The sequence below is a fragment of the Hemitrygon akajei genome, chromosome 15 (assembly GCF_048418815.1).
Source record: "Hemitrygon akajei chromosome 15, sHemAka1.3, whole genome shotgun sequence".
NCBI classification, from domain to species: domain Eukaryota; kingdom Metazoa; phylum Chordata; class Chondrichthyes; order Myliobatiformes; family Dasyatidae; genus Hemitrygon; species Hemitrygon akajei.
In genome coordinates this window covers 86,859,386-86,880,038 of record NC_133138.1, presented here as the reverse complement: position 1 = coordinate 86,880,038, position 20,653 = coordinate 86,859,386, and the positions used below count along the sequence as shown (strand labels likewise).

General features: G+C 44.0%; 1 protein-coding gene across 6 annotated transcripts in view; it reads left to right on the top strand.

The window, feature by feature from the left end:
• LOC140739522 (serine/threonine-protein phosphatase 2A 55 kDa regulatory subunit B beta isoform) overlaps positions 1-20,653 on the top strand; it is an 846,310-nt gene that overhangs the window by 704,622 nt on the left and 121,035 nt on the right. For all 6 annotated transcript variants that reach the window (XM_073067905.1, XM_073067904.1, XM_073067910.1 and 3 more), the window contains one exon: positions 18,095-18,272. In XM_073067905.1, coding sequence (XP_072924006.1) covers positions 18,095-18,272 — 178 coding nt within the window. The remainder of the gene's footprint in view (positions 1-18,094; positions 18,273-20,653) is intronic.

Below are 20,653 nucleotides of genomic sequence, written 5' to 3'. Positions count from 1 at the left end.
TCGTCCTCAGCCTCTTCTCGTCGAAGCCTCTCGCGTCAAAGCCTCAAATCTCCACTCCTTCACTGGCCCACTCACTCAATGGCCACTTTCCACACCGCTTTTTAGTCCTTATCTCGCTGAAAAGAAGCAGCTGCTCAGACCAGAATACACAGGCACAGTTGGTACTCAACCTTAACCCATTATTCACAGGAATCCGAGAATCCTCCAATTCCCTTAAAACTTTATCAACACATCATCAAAAACACACCATCCCTACCGTGAAGCATGGTGGTAACTGTATCATGCTGTGGGGATGCTTCACTGCAGCAGGCCCTGGAAGGCTTATGAACTCGGCTGCTGCTGCCTACCCCTGATGAGACATCTCCCCCAACAGTATCCAAAACAGTATATCTGTTTAGGAGGGAGATAACCTCAGGGGACTCCTGCACTACCTGCCTATTGCTACGCTGTCTAGTGGCCAAATAGATGAATCCAAATAGAACATATAGGGTAAATGGTAGGGCATTGAGGAATGCAGTGGAACAGAGAGATCTAGGAATAACAGTGCTTAGTTCCCTGAAGGTGGAGTCTCATGTGGATAGGGTGGTGAAGAAGGCTTTTGGAACGCTGGCCTTTATAAATCAGAGCTTTGAGTACAGAAGTTGGGATGTAATGTTAAAATTGTACAAGGCATTGGTAAGGCCAAATTTGGAATATTGTGTACAGTTCTGGTCACTGAATTATAGGAAAGATATCAATAAATTAGAGAGAGTGCAGAGACAATTTACTAGGATGTTACCTGGGTTTCAGCACTTAAGTTACAGAGAAAGGTTGAACAAGTTAGGTCTCTATTCATTGGAGCGTAGAAGGTTGAGGGGGGATTTGATCGAGGTATTTAAAATTTTGAGAGGGATAGATAGAGTTGACGTGAATAGGCTGTTTCCATTGAGAGTAGGGGAGATTCAAACGAGAGGACATGATTTGAGAGTTAGGGGGCAAAAGTTTAAGGGAAACACGAGGGGGTATTTCTTTACTCAGAGAGTGATAGCTGTGTGGAATGAGCTTCCTGTAGAAGTAGTAGAGGCCAGTTCAGTTGTGTCATTTAAGGTAAAATTGGATAGGTATATGGACAGGAAAGGAGTGGAGGGTTATGGGCTGAGTGCGGGTAGGTGGGACTAGGTGAGATTAAGAGTTCGGCACGGACTAGGAGGGCCGAGATGGCCTGTTTCCATGCTGTGATTGTTATATGGTTATAAGGTAGAGGGTAAAATGAATGCAGCAAAATATGATATTGATGCAGTCTGCAAGAGAACTGCGACTTGGGAGGAGATTTCTTTTCCAGCAAGACAGTGACTCCAAGCATAAAGCCAAGGCTATGCAGGAATGGCTTAGAATCAACAAAGTTAATGTCCTGGAGTGGCCAAGTCAGAGTCCAGACCTCAATCCAATTGAGAATTTGTGGTTGGACTTGAAAAGGGTTATTCACTCATGATCCCCATGCAATCTGACAGAGTTTAAGCAGTTTTGTAAAGAAGAATGGGGGAAAATTACAGTGTCCAGCTGTGCAAAGCTGATAGAGGCCGATCCACACAGACTCAAGGCTGTAATTTCTGCCAAAGGTGCATCTACTAAATACCAACTTGAAGGGGGTGAATAATTATGCAATCAATTACTTTCTGGTTAATAATGGTAATAAATTTTTATCAATTTGTAAAACTTTGTTTTCACTTATACGAGTCTTTTCTGTTGATAGTGTCAAAAAAGCCAAATTAAATCATCTGTGATTCAATGTTGTAAAACAATAAAACATGAAAGCTTCCAAAGGGGGGTGTGTGTGAATACTTTGTGTAGGCACTGTATGTGTCACCACATAGAACCCCTAGGTTCTTTTCTGTGGGTTTAATGACTGATCATTTAGTTTGATTCTGTGCCCTCATGCTCAATACCCCAGCCAGGAGCAGTGTGCTCCCTGCATCTCCCTCTCAAGCCCTGTGAGAAGTTTGGATGTTTCTGTGAAATCACTTCTCATTCTCCTGAACTCTCTGAATAATTAGGTTCATACTTCTTAATCAATCCTGACAGAAGACTTCTCCTATCTCATGAATCTGCTTGTTAAACCATCATTACAAATCTTCTATAATAGAATGGCCTTCCTCAAGTTGAGGAATTGGCTCAGTGCACAAAATCAGGGTTCTAAATAATGGCAGTAAGATTTTATTTACAAATACACTCTTGCACTAAAGATGAACATATAATGTGTCTTTCTTAATGCTTGTACATGCATGTTCTTTCAGTGATTGTGTACGTACCCCTGAAAACAAATTCCTTTCAAACTTTCATGTTTAAAAATGTTCCCTTTGCCTAATTTTATATGTTATTATAGAATCATAAAACATAGAAACATTCCCGTTAGCCCAACTCATGCATGCTGACCATGCCTATATACACCAATCCCATTTGTCTGCACAGACCCTTCTCCCTCTACTCTGTGTCTGTCTAAATCGGCCTCTACCATCTCCTCTAGCAGTTTGTTCCATAACCACTGCCCTTTGTATGAAAATCTTTCTACTGTTAACGTAACCTCGTAACCAGGTAACTTACCAGCAAAGATAGCGGGATCAGCTGAGTCGGATGCTACTATTTTCAAACGTTTTATTCAAAAAGGGGCACAAACATATGGTTAATACAAAACATTCAGATCATATACATCGTCAAAACTCAATCTAAAACACCGGTGTAATAATAATCAATCAGAAATAAGCTCGATTGTTGTCTAGGGGATAATACTGAGTCCAATTGAAATATAAAGAGTCACTTAGAAGTCTGCAGGCTTTTCCCTTTTGGGAACCGCTGGGGTTTCACGTTGTGGAGAGAGAGAGATGGTTGAGAAAGGATAAACACTTGCCCGTTGTCTTTACAGAGCAAATCCTTGGAATCAGGGGAGCAGGCTTCCCTGTTGTTAGTTAAAAGCGGTCTTCCGTTGGTTCCAGCCACAGATTCAAAATTCGGAATCTAACGCACGTGGCTTCCTTCAAAATGGCTTCCCGCTCCCACGGGAATCGGTATCGTGCTTCCTTGGTGTCTCCTTGGTGTGTCTGAGGGTTGTCCCCCCCTCAAACCCTCCTTTATACTTCTTCATGGGATCGCAGGTGTCAATCAGGTTGCAGGTGATGCGATCTCTCTCTCAACCAGCCCACTTTGCCCGAGGGCTTTTCACGTGGTCTCCATGAGACAATAGTCAATGTCGCCTTTATTCTGCTTCTCGGGAGAACGTGGTCTTCTGCACGTTTCCCTCTCTCTCTCCCATTTCCTGTGTCTATTCAGCACGTCTCTCCCCCTCTTGGGTCAGTTGACCCCCCCTTGACTAGGGCTCTTGCGATTCTCACAAAGGAGGGGGCCAAGGGCATAACACCTCCCCCCATAGCAGGTTTTTTACCAGCGGTTAAAAACAGGTTGGTACAGGACTTTTTTTTTGAATCTACATACTACACAAGCTTTTCTCTTCACAGAGTACTACCGTTATACATTCAAGTCAGTATCTAAACAGGTAACAAGTACAGTGCCCCTTTCTTTAATACCTTAACCTCACGTGCCATACTAAAGTCTGGTAGCATCAAACTTCAGCTCAATAACCACCTTATCTATTTGCTTTCTTCAGCAACATAACTAAGGAGGTGTGATCTTAGCTTAGGTGCATCTACAAAAGTTTATACAAATACTAATCGTTTCGGTCGTGTTATTTCACTGGCAGGTCTCCCAAGGGGTGGTCTTTATTATTCACAGGCTTTGGTGCGAACCCGTACAACCGGCGTTGTGATTTACAAAGGGCATTTCTATTACCCATCGCCTTTTCCCGGTGAGTCCCCCCGTGGGGACTGCGAGTAATTTGGCAAGGTACTCTCCCTCCTTTCCTTCCCACAAGGGTTATTCTCTTAACTCCGCGTCCACCCAGGTAGTTAGCCCTTCTGCCAAGACCATACAGGCTGATGTGTTTCAGGGCGAACCTTTCTCCCTGGCCGCATTTAAATTTCGGCTTCCTCGCAGCGCTTTCTTGAATAACAATAGCGTGTGAGGCACCTTTACATACCCACTCAACCCGTAATCGGTGCGTAGGCATCATTTTAGACTTTAACCTTTTTCCCTTCGAGTTGGGAACTACAGATTTACCGTTCTCCCCCACAACAACAGTTATCTCCCCATTCATAAACTCCACATTAACTCTGAACACTCCCCTCAGCACAACCCTCTGGGGACTCGCACTCCCCAAGGTTAACCCTTTCTTCCCCGAACCAAGCCTATCTGATCCAAAAGGACGGCCATCTCGTCCAGCTGAGTCAAATACCTCAGCTTTTTCCTGAGCTCCGTGACTAGGTTCAGCACCACGTGCATCCCCATCTTGGACACACTCAAATGGGACATTGGCCTCTTCCAGGCTTTCAACACCCGTACCTTTTCCAAATTCTAACGTCCCCCGATCCTTCCAGTTACTCTCTAGGCAGCCCCCCGTTGGGGAAGGCGCAACCCTGCGAGCTGAAACAACCTCCTCGGCCATTTCAGCTGACTTCTCCACAGCAAGGATACCCTTCCTCTCTAAGACTGCCCTCATTTCACTCTCGGGACCATCGGGAACACCTTTAGAACTCTCAACTTCTCCAAACAATTCTGCCAAACCAGACAGATCAATCATGCCCAACTCTGGACCTTTTAACAGCTTTATCCGTTTCTCATCTTTATTTCCTACCTCTAGGACCTTTCTCTTCACTAAGGGGAGGGCTATCTCCTCGCCCTTACCCCCTTTCACTTTACTACCTTCTGTTTTACCCCCCACGAAACCCTCGTGGCACAGGGTCTGTAAAAACGTCTGGGCCAATTTCAAACTGCGCGCTGTCCCAGCCGCCGCTCTCGACAGGCTGCGAGTGTCCGCGCATGCGGGATAGCTCGGGGGCTCCATGGGCAGGGCCTCAACTATCAGGGCAGTTCCCATCTTCCCACCCGCGAGGTCATTACCCAAAAGGAGGTCCACGCCCTCCCCCGGCAACTCCGGCAGGACTCCTAGTTCCACAGGTCCCGACACCAACTCGCAATCGAGAAGGACCCTATGCAAAGGCACTACTTTGATCCAGTTCCCTAGGCCTCTCAGGGCTACCTCGACGTCGGAGGTCCGAATTGTAATACGTTACGGCTAATTAATGATAGCTCCGCCCCCGTGTCTCTCCGAATTCGTACGGGGATGGGGGGGTCCCCTTCCTTCAAAGACACGGTTCCTTCGGAACTAAATGTCTCCCGCCCCTCCTGTATTCCATCTATCTGGGGCCCTCTTGTCGATTTCCTGATTACCACTGCACGCCCGATAGAGATCGCTGCTCTCTCCCTCTCTGGCTCCTTTCTCGGAGTAAAGCATTTTGATGCGATATGACCCACCTTCCCACAATTAAAGCAGGTTAAACCAGGGGGTCTCCAGGTTTCCTTTCTGTTATCCTCACTTTTTCTGCTAGCCCCGGCGGAATCTCCGCCTCAGCCGGTGGGCTTTCCCTGCCGTTCCGACGGTCTCTCGGGTAACTTTTTGGCGAGGAAAACTTTGGCTTGTGGGTTAGGGCATATTCATCTGCGAACCTAGCAAGTTCTGAGATGGACTGATTCGACCTCTCATTTAAATACACCCGGATCTCTTCCGGAACACAACCTTTAAATTCCTCAACCAAAAATAACTCCCTGATACGCCCATAATTCTCGGCCACCTTTTCTGCGGTGCACCAGCGATCCAAGAGCACACCCTTCTCGTGGGTGATTCCACCCTTTCCTTAAATTTCGGAACCTTTGTCTATACGCCTCAGGTACTAACTCGTAACCTCGGAGAATGGCCTCCTTTACTTGATCATAATTCCCGTCCCTTTCTGGGGGCAGCGCGGCATATACCCGCTGTGCTTTCCCTCGTAACACACTTTGTAACAACACCACCCACTGCTCTCTGGGCCACTTCTGATTCACTGCCACCTTCTCAAAAAGCAAGAAATAACTATCAACATCCGTCTCCTCGAACGGAGGGACCAACCTCAACGCCCGACTAACATCAAACCCCTCCTCTCTCTCTTGCCCTTGAGCTATTCGCTCTTGCTTTCGCCTGTCCAGCGCCAATTCATGGCTCCTTTGTTTCTCTTTCTCTTCTGCTTCTGCTTCTGCTTCTAGCTGCTTTAGCTGGAGCTCATGACCCCGTTTCATCTCTAATTCCTTTAGTTTGAACACATGCTCCCTTTCCTCAGCCTTTTCCTTTGCTTCTAGCTGCTTTACTTTAAGATCATGGTCCAACCTTGCTTTCTCCAACTCTACCTGATCTGTCCCACTCGCTAACCTCTTTTTGGGGATATTTTCCAAATCCTCAGCTGCAAACACCTCCTTTTCAACGTAATACTGTTGTATGACCCTTCGCACTTCCTGCTTTTTCATTGCTGGCTTCACCGCTGTGAGGTCTAACGCCTGCGCCAAATTTACCAAGTCTGATTTTGTAGCCTTCCCTAGCGCCTCTACCGTTGGGTTTCTCGTAAATTCATCCACATCCATCTTTGCTGGTTTCCTGTCTGGCTACCTGCGTAACCAGATTTAAGTTTGGACTTACAGCCCGATTCACTGACCCTCCCCTTTGGTTTCAAATCCGGGACGAGAACCCCACTTGTTACGTAACCTCGTAACCAGGTAACTTACCAGCAAAGATAGCGGGATCAGCTGAGTCGGATGCTACTATTTTCAAACGTTTTATTCAAAAAGGGGCACAAACGTATGGTTAATACAAAACATTCAGATCATATACATCGTCAAAACTCAATCTAAAACACCGGTGTAATAATAATCAATCAGAAATAAGCTCGATTGTTGTCTAGGGGATAATACTGAGTCCAATTGAAATATAAAGAGTCACTCAGAAGTCTGCAGGCTTTTCCCTTTTGGGAACCGCTGGGGTTTCACGTTGTGGAGAGAGAGAGATGGTTGAGAAAGGATAAACACTTGCCCGTTGTCTTTACAGAGCAAATCCTTGGAATCAGGGGAGCAGGCTTCCCCGTTGTTAGTTAAAAGCGGTCTTCCGTTGGTTCCAGCCACAGATTCAAAATTCGGAATCTAACGCACGTGGCTTCCTTCAAAATGGCTTCCCGCTCCCACGGGAATCGGTATCGTGCTTCCTTGGTGTCTCCTTGGTGCGTCTGAGGGTTGTCCCCCCCTCAGACCCTCCTTTATACTTCTTCACGGATCACAGGTGTCAATCAGGTTGCAGGTGATGCGATCTCTCTCTCAACCAGCCCACTTTGCCCGAGGGCTTTTCACGTGGTCTCCATGAGACAATAGTCAATGTTGTCTTTATTCTGCTTCTCGGGAGAACGTGGTCTTCCGCACGTCTCCCTCTCTCTCTCCCATTTCCTGTGTCTATTCAGCACGTCTCTCCCCCTCTTGGGTCAGTTGACCCCCCCTTGACTAGGGCTCTTGCGATTCTCACAAAGGAGGGGGCCGAGGTCATAACACTACTCAGATCTTACTTAGACTTCTCCCCTTGTACCTCAAGTCTATACCTTCTGGTTCTAGACTTCCTTGGAAAAGAGGGTCTGTAATATTACCTTCATAATTTTATAAATTGCAGTAATGTCATCCCTCAGCCTTCTATGTTCTGGTGAGAATAAATTCAGCCTTCTAATCTCTTAGAACCACCACCCTCCATTTGAGCCAAGATCCAAGTGAATATCTTCTGAACTCTCTCTAGTGCTGCCCTTCCATTTATTTGCCTGATTTCAGTGAGCCTGTCTGCATCACCCTGAAGCCTATCTGTATTCTCCTTAGAACTCTTACTGCTGTCCGCTGCTTTATCATTTGGAAACTTGGACATAATGTATTTGATCCTCTCATCAAAACCTTTTAAATGAATCATAATCAGCTGTCACGGCCTCCCTGTGCAACAATGAATTAGCAGGTTGATTCCTGGGACAGGGGAAACTCTCCTATAGGAAGTTAAGAAGTATGGGCCTGTACTCTGCAAATTCCAGAAAAATAAGAGGTGATCTCACTGAAATATCCAAAGTTCTTCCAGAGCTTGAAGGGGCAAACACAGGGAGTGCATTTCTCATGGTCGGGTCTCGAACTGCACAGTCTCAAAATTAAAGAATCAGCTATTAAGGACAGAGATGGGAAGAAATTTCTTCATCCAGAGGATAGTGAAAGTTCACTAGCCAAAGCTCAGTTTCTGAGAATATTAAGACAAAGATTGCTAACTGTTTGGATGTTAATGAAGCCCAGAGAGACTCCCCTCTATTTGCTGCCCATTGATTTCACCCTTTCATTCGATTAACGGGATTTCTTGTGCTATTCTCTTCTTATACTATCATCTACAATACAGTGGAGCAAGAGCCCTTTGCCTTTTTCCTTCTGTTACAATTTTACTGCATCCTTTAACTCTCGGGAACACTGAGAATGAAGACTAGCTTGCATGTATCTGGTCCATGAGCTGGGAAACAAAGGCACTCTTGAGATGTTTTACAGAAAAACTAGACCCACCCACCCAAGGGTAAATTGCTGGTGGCATTGGCTGGTGGCATTGGGAAATCAGATAAAGCATAGTTACCCCTCAACAATGAGGATGCTGGAGAGGAATATGGCTCATCATTGTACACGGGCATTGTTCAGGGACTGGTCCTTTCCACAAAGACAATGGGCAGTGCAGAAACCAACATAAGCAACAGTTCAAGCAGACACATTAACATTGAATATATTTCACTGCTGTTCACCCTATCAGCTGTGATGATAGGGTTGCCTTGACAACGATTACCGCAATGTTGTCAGCTAACAGGAGCTAACCCCTTTAGAGGTGGAAGAGGCCTTGCAAACCAAATAACTATCTTCCACTAGCTACACTGATAACATTGCCCTCCCCCTCCTCTCACCTGCACAGTTCCCCACTCTCAGTTTTCCAGTGAAGTAATGACTGTGCTGCAGACTTAGAAGCGAGTCATTCTGACCTGCAGGTTAAGTCTTCATTTCTTTTATTATCTAGTTTAAAAGGATTGAATTCGTCCTCGAAAACAAAACCCTGCATCAGAATTCCTCTAATGCTGTCCTGGAATCAAACAGGGAGTGGCAGGAAATTGAATAATATGGGCAACAATAATAAAAAAAAGTCAACATGAATGCAATTGGATTAACCTTTTGGTATGCGGCTGACATAGTTCTGTAAACCTCAAATCGACCTTTCACCCTTTCTGTCAGTTCGAACATTTTCCACTCCAAATTGTTTCCCCTGTATGCTTCAAAAGTGCCGAAGTAACTGCTTTGCATCACTAATGTGAGCTGGAAATAAAATTGGTGGCATTAAACTGTCGAAAATGTCATCTGTTTGTCTTTGGCAACCGGCCGACTGTCTGTGGGAGTGTTAATCTGTCTCAATGTATTTTTTTAAATTTTCATCTAGTCTTTTTTCCCCTGGAAGCACAGGTCGAGATATTCATCTGTGCCTTTACAGGACCATCACACAGCGCATCCACAATTATTCCAGTCATGAATTCAGAAAACAGCATTGAGCAATGACCCAGGACAGTTCACATTACTTATTCTACTCTCTTCCACATAGGGCCCAATTGAAATAAATAATTCCCTGATTTACAAATTTTTACTCTAATGCTAGTGGCTCTTTGTGGAGCGTTTTACTTTATTTTGCTCTAGTGCTTGGTCTGCCACTCTGTGCTCACTGTTCCAAAACAACCATTCTAGCCTTCTCAATGTGTGAAACTCAGCAGGCTGAACAACATCTCTGTTGCCAAAGGGATGACCAACATTTTGGGTGGAGACCCTGATAAATCAGGAGCTAAGGCCAGATCTGGAAAGTGGAGGGAAAGAAGGCTGTCAATCCAGGTCCCAGAGGAAGATGAGTTTGGTCTGGAAGTTTTGGGGAGAAATTTCACACTGAGTGTGGTAGTTTGCCAAGAGATGTCAGCACAGTGATGCATTGAAAGGACAGAATCTGTGTCAGAATCAGGCTTAATAACTGGCATATGTCGTGAAATTCCGCCTCTACTCTGCACTGAAGTCTCAGCAGCGGGAGTCAGAACCACAATTTTTGATTTGGGTCAGAATGCTCCCTGTGGAGGCATTACTTAGATATGTAAAGTAATGTGGCCCTACCAGGAAGAAAGAAAATTTCAGGAAATTATTCAGTGTTGTTTTATATTACTTGTAAGTTGGAGCTTTTTCAACCCTTAATCAATATCAAACCTATCCTCAGATTTGTTCTACGTTTCATAAATGTTAATAGAATCAGACAGATAAAGCAGATGTAAACCAACCCTCAGCCCATCAGATTTGTGCTGGCCATCAACCGCTCATTTACAGTAATCACGTATTATTCTCCATCATTTCTGCCCATCTGCACACTAGGGACAATTTACACTGGCAGATTAACCCACTGGCCCACACGTTTGTGGGATGTAGGGAGAAACTGAAGCACTTGAAAGAAAGTCATGCAGACTCAGAGAGAAAGAATGAACTTAACATGAGGTCCAGATTGAACCTGTCTCTCTGGTTCTGAGGCTGCAGTTTTACTAGCTATACTAGTGTAACATCTGGTGTGTAAGATTAATAGAATTTCATGCCATATGCTGGTGATATTAAATCTGATAGTGAACATAGAACAGTACAGCACAGAAACAGTCCATTCAGCCCATAATGTTGTTCCAAATTCATTAAATTAATGATCCTTATCCCTTTCACCTGTCCATCATCCATATCCCTCCATTCTCTGTATATTCATATACCTGACTAAGAGCCTCTTAAACATCTCTATTGGATTAACCTCCACCACCACCCGTGACAATACATTCCAGGCACCCACAGTTCTTTGTGTAAAACATCTGCTTTGCACACCTCCTTTGAACTTGTATCCTGAAATGTCATCATTAGACATTTCATAATATAATGCCCCCCCCATAATTTTATAATATGTCACTAAGTCTGTTTTATTAACAAATAAAAATCCAGTTGCCTTATTGATGAAGCCTGACATCCTGTCATCCCTTTCACTTTTCAGGATTCCTCTGTTAATTAATTGGTTTTACAAAACTGTTGTCATTGTTAAAGAAGCAGGTATGACTAATCTATGTACAGCAAATAGTCGGTCAACCAATGACCTATTAATTGGTGATGTTTCATCATAAGACTTCAGTTTGCAAGCATTGACTTAACTTGGGGCTTGATTTGTAGATGAATACCCCCAATATCTGCAGTATTCTTATTTGTTGTTGTGTGTCCATCCTGGTTTGCCAGGCCTCTGAAATCCCTGCCAATCATGTTTGGGTATTGCTGCTTCACATCCCTAGTGACTCAGGTTCAACTCTGACCTTCAGTCCGCCTGTATGGAGTTTGCACACTTTTCTTGAGAGCATATGAATTACTCCTCATCCTCCCACGTCCCACAGACATGCTGGTAGGTTAATTGGTTGCTATAAGTTAATGCTTAGAGTAAGAAAGTGGCAGAAGAATCAAAGAAAGAGAATAATTTGTGGAACAACCCAAGAAACTGTAGAAAATTGTGAACACAGCTTGGTCCATCGCACAACCCAGCCTCCCTTCTATTGATTTTGTTTACACTTCCCACTGCCTTGGAAAAGCAGACAACTCAATCAAGGGCCCCTCCTATTCCAGTCATTCCCCTCTCCTATCCGGCAGAAGATGCAAGAGTTTGACAGCATATCTCAGCAAGTTCAAGGACAGCTTCTATTCCACTGTTAACAGACCTCTCATATGCTGAACGGTGAACTCTTGATTTCTAACATCGCTTGCTGTGATGCCTGCACCTTAACGTTCACCTGCACTGCCCTCTCTCGGTAACTGCAGCTTGAAGCTCTGCATTCATTTCCCCCCTTTTTACCACCTCATTGTGCTGATGTATCGAATGAAGACATGCATGCAGAAGTGTTTCACTGCATCTTGACACACGAACAATTATAAGCCAATTGCCAAATAGCTCTACTTGCAGCCAGCATGGATCCAATGGGCTGACTGGTCCTTTTGTTATAATAAGTAAATTTAGTTATTTGCAAAGTGGTATGCTGAACTTCCATTATTAAAGCCACATAGAATGATCCCAGAACTGAGCTTTGCACAGGTTTAGTGCTGCTTGGGGCGAAAAAGACTGTGAAGTAGAATGAAGGTTGTTAGACAGATTTAGAGTCTACAAAGAGTTAAAAAGGATCAATCAGGCAACCTGGCTTTTCCTCAAACTATCCGGGCATCATGCCTAGAGCATCTCCTTAGCATACAAACCAGGGAAAGCAGCAAAGCATGGATTACATGCAAAAGGTAATTGAACTTGCTGTAGATACTGAGCAATGTTTATCGGTGCTTGATTCATTGCACTCAGAGAGCTTTGAAGGTGCAAGACTAATTAGGGATGGGTCACTGGATTTCATTCAGTAATTCAGTGAGGGCTGTCTCAGTTGCACCAGCAGATCTGCTGCTGAGGTTTTAATGCCCTCTTCCCATGGAGGTAGCTGCCTCGGGTTTGCCTTATCTCTAAGCAAGCATCTCAACCCAGTTCCCTAGGAACTCAGCAGTACCCAAGCACATCAAGTGATGCATCATTGATTTTTGTCAGGGAAAATTAGCTGCTATGTCTTTCAGACTGAAGGCTAGTGTATTCACTGTTCTGCTGCACTTTATTCCTGCTTTTTAACAATTACCCAACATCTGTGTTTAAATCGAGATGATGTGTACATGTTCAATCTCTCTCTCTCTCTCTCTCTCTCTCGCTCTCGCTCTCTCTCTCTTTCTTTCTTTCTCTTCCCCGCTCTCTTCTAATTTGGTGATATCTGCAACGTTAGAGATGGTGTTTAATTCCAGAGTCTAAATGGCAGATATAAATTGTTGTTCCCATATTGATTCTTGTCGAACTCCACTTTCCATCCTTCCATAGTGAATAACTCTCGCTCCCATCTGTACCTGTGATATAAGTTCCTTGCCCCAAGCTCTGCTCTTTCTGATGTTATTATGAAGTAACTTGTGTGAAATATCTTTGTATTACTGAATCCATCATCCACTGAGATCATGGAAAGTATTATCTGTAAGGTCTATATTGCAAATGTTGCAGTGGTTAATGATGTGAGACAACCAAGTAAGCACAGCTCTTTCTGTGGCAGGGGCCACACTTGACTTTGCTTCCCTGCTGGGTCTTTGGACTTCTGATCCCTCATCACCCATCCCAAAGATCAATTATATTTCTGCACTAAATCCCCCCCATCCCACAAAGCAGGCCCTAAATCTCCGGGATCTTTCTTAGTTTGCCAGTAGTTCTAAGTGATTTGGGGCTTCCCATTATCTGAAAAGAAAGTTGGCTGATCCTTACTAGGACTGTTGTGTACAGATTGGCATTATATACCAGGAACAGTACTGCTAGGTACAATCTGACATTGTAGGTATAGTACTGCAGGCGTACTCTGTTATTATATAACAGGTCCAGTATTGCTGGGTACAGTCCAACATTGTAAAACACAGGTATAGTGCTGCAGGTGTACTCTGTTATTATATAACGGGTAGGGTATTGCTGGGTTCAGTGTGACTATATACAGAGGTGTGCAAATGTTTTGGCATACCTGGTCAAAATTTCTATTACTGTGAATATTTCAGTGAGTAGAAGATGAACTGATCTCCAAAAGTCACAAAATTAAAGATGAAACATTCTTTTCAACATTTTAAGCAAGATTAGTCAATTATTTTTGTTTTGTACAATTTTAGAGTAAAAAAAAAGAAAAGGAGCACCATGCAAAAGTTTGGGCATCCTAAGAGATTTGAGTTCTCAGGTAACTTTTACCAAGGTCTCAGACCTTAATTAGCTTGTTAGGGCTATGGCTTGTTCACAGTCATCGTTAGGAAAGGCCAGGTGATGCAAATTTCAAAGCTTTTTAAATACCCTGACTCTTCAAACCTTGTACCAACAATAAGCAACTGCCTAACACTCTGAAAATTAAAATAAATGATGCCCACAAAGAGGAGAAGGCTATAAGAAGATAGCAAAGTGTTTTCAGGTAGCAGTTTCCTCAGTTCTTAATGTAATTAAGAAATAGCAGTTAACAGGAATGGTGGAGGTCAAGTTGAGGTCTGGAAGACCAAGAAAACTTTCCGAGAGAACTGCTTGTAGGATTGCTAGAAAGGCAAATCAAAACCCCTGTTTGACTGCAAAAGACCTTCTGGAAGATTTAGCAGACTCTGGAGTGGTGGTGTGCTGTTCTATTGTGGAACAGTACTTCATGGAACAGTCATCAGAAGAAAACCTTTCCTGCGTCCTCACCACAAAATTCAGCATCAGAAGTTTGGAAAGGAACATCTAAATATGCCTGATGCATTTTGGAAACAAGTCCTGTGGACTGATGAAGTTAAAATAGAACTTTTTGGCTGCAATGAGCAAAGGGATGTTTGGAGAAAAAAGGGTGCAGAATTTCATGAAAAGGACATCTCTCCAACTGTTAAGCATGGGGGTGGATCGATCATGCTTTGGGCTTGTGTTGCAGCCAGTGGCACAAAGGGGAACATTTCACTGGTAGAGGAAGAATGAATTCAATTAAATACCAGCAAATTCTGGAAGCAAACATCATACCATCTGTAAAAAAAAAGCTGAAGATGAAAAGTGGATGGCTTCTACAGCAGGATAATGATCCCAAACACACCTCAAAATCCACAATGGACTACCTCAAGAGGCGCGAACTGAAGGTTTTGCCATGGCCCTCACAGTCCCCCGACCTAAACATCATCGAAAATCTGTGGATATACCTCAAAAGAGCAGTGCCTGCAAGACAGCCCAAGAATCTCACAGAACTAGAAGCCTTTTGCAAGGAAGAATAGGCGGAAATCCCCCAAACAATAATCAAAAGACTCTTAGCTGGCTACAGAAAGAATTTACAAGCTGTGATACTTGCCAAAGGGGGTGTTACTAAGTACTGACCATGCAGGGTGCCCAAACTTTTGCTTCAGGCCCTTTTCCTTTTTTGTTATTTTGAAATTGTATAAAATGGAAATAAAAAAGTAATCTTGTTTAAAATATTAAAGAAATGTGTCATCTTTAACTTTATGCCTTTTGGAAATTAGGTCATCTTTTACTCGCTCAGCTATTCAGTGACAGAAATTTTGACCAGGGGTGCCAAACTTTTGCATGCCGCTCAATTTGGAAATTTTAGAGAAGAATTTTGAAGAGCTGGTGCCAACACAGTGGCTGTAAGATTCAGTGGATGATCAACCTCTCTCCCTCATTCCTTCCCTCTCTCTCTCTCTCTCTCCCCCTCATTCCTTCCCTCGCTTAATTTTATTACTTTGGTTAAGAGATAAGCTAAAAAGAAATTGCTTGATGATTTCTGTAACATATAAAGTTACTGAAAGTGAACAAGGAGGGAATGTGTTCCTGATGTAGGGAAAGGAGGGAAAGGGTAATGTCTAACCTGTCAGATGAAAGCATGAAGAGGTTTTTCCTTTTTTCCCCTAATAGTTAGTGTTGCCTTTAAGTTTACCTTGTAAAATACTCTTGAGGACTGAAGTGCTTTTAAAGATGTGGTCAGATTTCAGGAGGAGTACCTGACAGATCATATAGTATTTTTCCTCCCTGCTTGTAAAATAATATTGGGTTGATTCTGTGGGCTTGTTCTGTAAAGTTGGTTAAGTGAAAAAGATTGGGGTTAGAACAGAATCTAGATCAACTGGGAAAGTGGGCAAAGGTATGTCAGATGGAATTTAACTTGGACAAGTGTGAAGTGATATATTTTGGTAAGTTAAAGCAGGGCAAGACAGTGAATGGCAGGGCTCTGTAGCTGTTGTAAAACAGAAAATACCTTGGATTATAGAGTTTTATAAAATCATGAGGGGGTTTAATAATGTAGAGGATTTCAAATCTTTTCCAGGATAAGGGAGTCTAAAACTAGAGGACTTAGGTTTAAGGTGAGAGAAGAAATTTTAAAGGGAACCTGTGGGGATACTTTTTCATACCAGGAATAGTGGCCATACAGGAAAAACTGACAGAGGCAGACACAATTACAATGTTAAGAAGACATTTGAACAGCTACATGGATAGGAATTATTTAGAAGGATGTTTTTTTTCCTTTCTTTTTGTACTTGCACAGTTTTTTGTCTTTTGCACATTGGTGGTTTGTCCATCCTGTTGAGTGCAGTCATTCTTTAATTCTATTGTGTTTCTTGTATTTACTGTGAATGCCTGCAAGAAAATGAATCTCAGGGTTGTATGTCATGACATATATGTACTTAGATAACAACACACACAAAATGCTGGTGGAACGCAGCAGGCCAGGCAGCATCTATAGGGAGAAGCGCTGTCGACGTTTCGGACCGAGACCCTTCGTCAGGACTAACCGAAAGGAAAGATAGTAAGAGATTTGAAAGTAGTGGGGGGAGGGAGAAATGCGAAATGATAGGAGAAGACCGGAGGGGGTGGGATGAAGCTAAGAGCTGGAAAGGTGATTGGCGAAAGTGATACAGAGCTGGAGAAGGGAAAGGATCATGGGACGGGAGGCCTCAGGAGAAAGAAAGGGGGGGGAGCACCAGAGGGAGATGGAGAACAGGCAAACAACTAAATATGTCAGGGATGGGGTAAGAAGGGGAGGAGGGGCATTAACGGAAGTTAGAGAAGTTAATGTTCATGCCATCATGCCCTTTTCAAACACATCTCTCCCATTTCCCGCACATCTGCCCTCACCCCATCCACCCGCCACCCCATTCGGGATAGTGTTCCCCTTGTCCTTACCTACCACCCCACAAGCCTCCAGGCCCAACATATAATTCTCCATAACTTCCGCCATCTCCAACGGGATCCCACTACCAAACACATTTCTCCCTCCCCCACTCTTTCTGCTATTCGCAGGGATCACTCCCTACGCAACTCCCTTGTCCACTCATCCCCCTTCATTCCTTCCCACCGATCTCCCTCCTGGCACTTATCCTTTTAAACGGAACAAGTGCAACACCTGCCCTTACACTTCCTCCCTCACAACCCTTCAGGGCCCCAGACAGTCCTTCCAGGTGAGGCGACACTTCACCTGTGAGTCGGCTGGTGTGGTATACTGCATCCGGTGCTCCCGGTGTGGCCTTTTATATATTGGTGAGACCCGACGCAGACTGGGAGACCGTTTCGTGGAACACCTACGCTCGGTCCACCAGAAAAAGCAGGATCTCTCAGTGGCCACACATTTTAATTCCATGTCCCATTCCCATTCTGATATGTCTACCCATGGCCTCCTCTATTGTCAAAATGAATCCAAACTCAGGTTGGAGGAACATCACCTTATATACCGCTGGGTAGCCTCCAACCTGATGGCATGAACATTGACTTCTCTAACTTCCGTTAATGCCCCTCCTCCCCTTCTTACCCCATCCCTGACATATTTAGTTGTTTGCCAGTTCTCCATTTCCCCCTGGTGCTCCCCCCCCTTCTTTCTCCTGAGGCCTCCCGTCCCATGATCCTTTCCCTTCTCCAGCTCTGTATCACTTTTGCCAATCACCTTTCCAGCTCTTAGCTTCATCCCACCCCCTCCGGTCTTCTGTCATTTCACATTTCCCCCTCCCCCCACTACTTTCAAATCTTTTACTATCTTTCCTTTCGGTTAGTCCTGACGAAGGGTCTCGGCCCAAAACGTCGACAGCGCTTCTCCCTATAGATGCTGCCTAGCCTGCTGTGTTCCACCAGCATTTTGTGTGTGTTGTTGTTTGAATTTCCAGCATCTGCAGATTTCCTCGTGTTTGTACTTCGGTAATGAGCTTTGAACTTTGAAGTGAAGTGTCAGTTTAGGTAATACAGTGGTCAACTTGGGTGAATTGGATTGAAAGGCCTCTTTTTAACTATCAATGAACACTTTGTCTTTGGTACAAGAGAAACAAGTTTTTGTGAATAGATAATAACCAGAAACTTGCACTTTTTACCTTGACATGTGACATCGGTTCCTGCCACTTGAGAGTTTGAATTCACCTACTTCTTTTTGGAGGAGTTCACGATCTTGAGGCTGGAGAGTCATTGGGACCATGATGTGAAGTGCTGTTTGACTTATTGTTCTGCTGAACTCTTGCAGCTTGATGCTCAAGTGCTGTGTGTTCTCATCCCCAGGTGCCAGTGCTGAGACCCATGGATCTAATGGTGGAGGCCAGTCCAAGAAGAGTGTTTGCCAATGCTCACACGTATCACATCAACTCCATTTCGGTTAACAGCGACTATGAGACCTACATGTCGGCCGATGACTTGAGAATAAACCTTTGGCATCTGGAGATCACAAACCGAAGTTTCAGTATCCTTCATACTGAGGTTGCAGCCCCTCTTTGAGTATTTGAAGGGGCTATTTCTCAAGTTCTGGTTGCACTTAAGTCATATAGTACTGACCTTTTGGCAGGAGGGGTTGTTTGGCAGGAGAAGTTTCATGGAGTGGTGGGAGAGTTGGTTGGGGGACCTCTTCATCAACCTGTTTTGAAACGTACTGTGAAATGCAACATTGTATTGCATTAACACCAACACAACTAAGGATGCGCTGGGGCTCCTGCAAGTGACTCCTCATATTCCAGTGCCAACATAGTCTGCCCATAATGCTTGGCAGAACAACACAGAACACAACAAGCAATAAAACAACTCCCTTACACACTCACACACACACAGACAGACAGACAGACACACACACACACACACACACACACACACACACACACACATGCACACACTCACCCACAGAAACACACACACACACACACACACACAGACAGACACACACACACACACTCACTCACTCACACACACACACTCACTCTCACCCACACACACACTCACCCACAGAAACACACACACACACACACACACACACACACACACACACACACACACACACACACACACACACACACACACACACACACACACACACACACACACACACACACACACACACACACACACACCCTCCAGACTTTTAATCCTATTGACCTTCGGGCTTCAATCTTCAGTATAGATGCCAGTCTAGGCGATGACAGAACCCCAAACTCTAGGCTCGTCGATTGACTGGTCCTCGTGCCTTTTTTTGCACGGATATCCGACCTCAGACCCACCGACTTCTCCCAGCCTGACATCCACAATGTCCTTCATCACCCATCCACATCTCTGGCTTTCAAGCACAGAGTGAAGGCCTGGACTCTGATTCTCTTTCATCACTTTACCACATCGATGGACTTTGAACACAGAGCGGAGGCCTGATGTCTGATTCCTCCAGATCCCTGGCTCCAAACCCTAATCTGACTCCTAACTCCCTTCTCTATCCCCAACACCATACAACTGATCACTATACTTTTCAAACCATATCTCTTTGTGCATTCAGCCTCCTGCCATGGGCTAGTAGTCTGTGTGTCGTAGACTGTTGTTTACTTACAAGGCTGCCCTTTTAATTTCAGTTCGGTTACTGCTTGTAATTTACATTAAGAACTGAAAGCTGGTTCTTGTTTGAATTAATATCTGATATATTACAGAATTCTATAACTCTTGAAATCCTGACTCCATGTTTACTGGCTCTTGGGAGGCTTTTCAGAAAGTTTGGGCACGCCAGGTGCTGGAGAGCATCCTGGACAAGGATAGTCACATTTTAATATGAGAAATTTGTAGATAATTTAATATAAGTTAAAAGTAAATATTTTTTTTTAACAAAAACCTTTTTTACAAAATGGAAGTGAAAACTTTCCAAAGGGAAAGAGAGGCATTTGGGTGAAAAGAGGTGGTGACTTATCCATACAACCCCTTACTATGCTGACCCAGTGTGGTATGAAGGTCTAATTCAAGTCAGTGACAGCCTCTGGTTGTTATGGGCAATTATTGATGCTGATCCCTTGACAACTGGTTACGTTCTATCTGGCACTAGTCTTTTCAGACCCAGTATGAAGAGTAATTGAATCACTACTTCCTCATCACAAGGAACTTGCAGAACTCAGAACTGCAGTAGGTATAGATCAGGACATGATCTCCCTTAAACTTGATTTGAATATATGGATTATAGCTCTCTACTTGGAGTGAAACAGCAGAGAAGTTACCATCACTTCTATTTGCAGCTATTTTTGCTTGCTTGGAAAGAACATCATTTTGACAGAGGCACAGTAATCTCCATTATCTCTCCATTTAGGATTCTCTAGTCTAATGGCAAATTTTCATGCAGGTTCTGCCATTTAGCCTCATACCTGCAACTGCACTAACATTGATCACCCAGCATTCCATCTTCAGTGTGTACCACCTTGCCAAAGCCAATGGCACAGGCTGTAGAGCTGTTGCCTCACTGCACCAGCACTCTGACTTTGATCCTGATATTGGATGCTGTTCATGTGAATTTTATACTTTCTCCTTGTGACTATCTCTTTGGTGCTCAAGTTTCCTCCCACATCCCAAAAATGTACATGTTGCAGATTGCAAATGATACCACTGTAGTGGGCCACACACTACTAGTGGATCAGAGTACAGTAAGGATATAGAGAGCTTAGTGACATGGTGTTCTGACAACAACCTTTCCCTCAATGTCAACGAAAGAACTGGCTGTTGACTTCAGAAATGGGGGTGGTGCACATGCTCTTGTCTATATCAAAGGTGTTGAGGTTTAAAGGGTTGAGAGCTTCATGTTTCCAGGTGTGAACATTGCCAATAACCTTT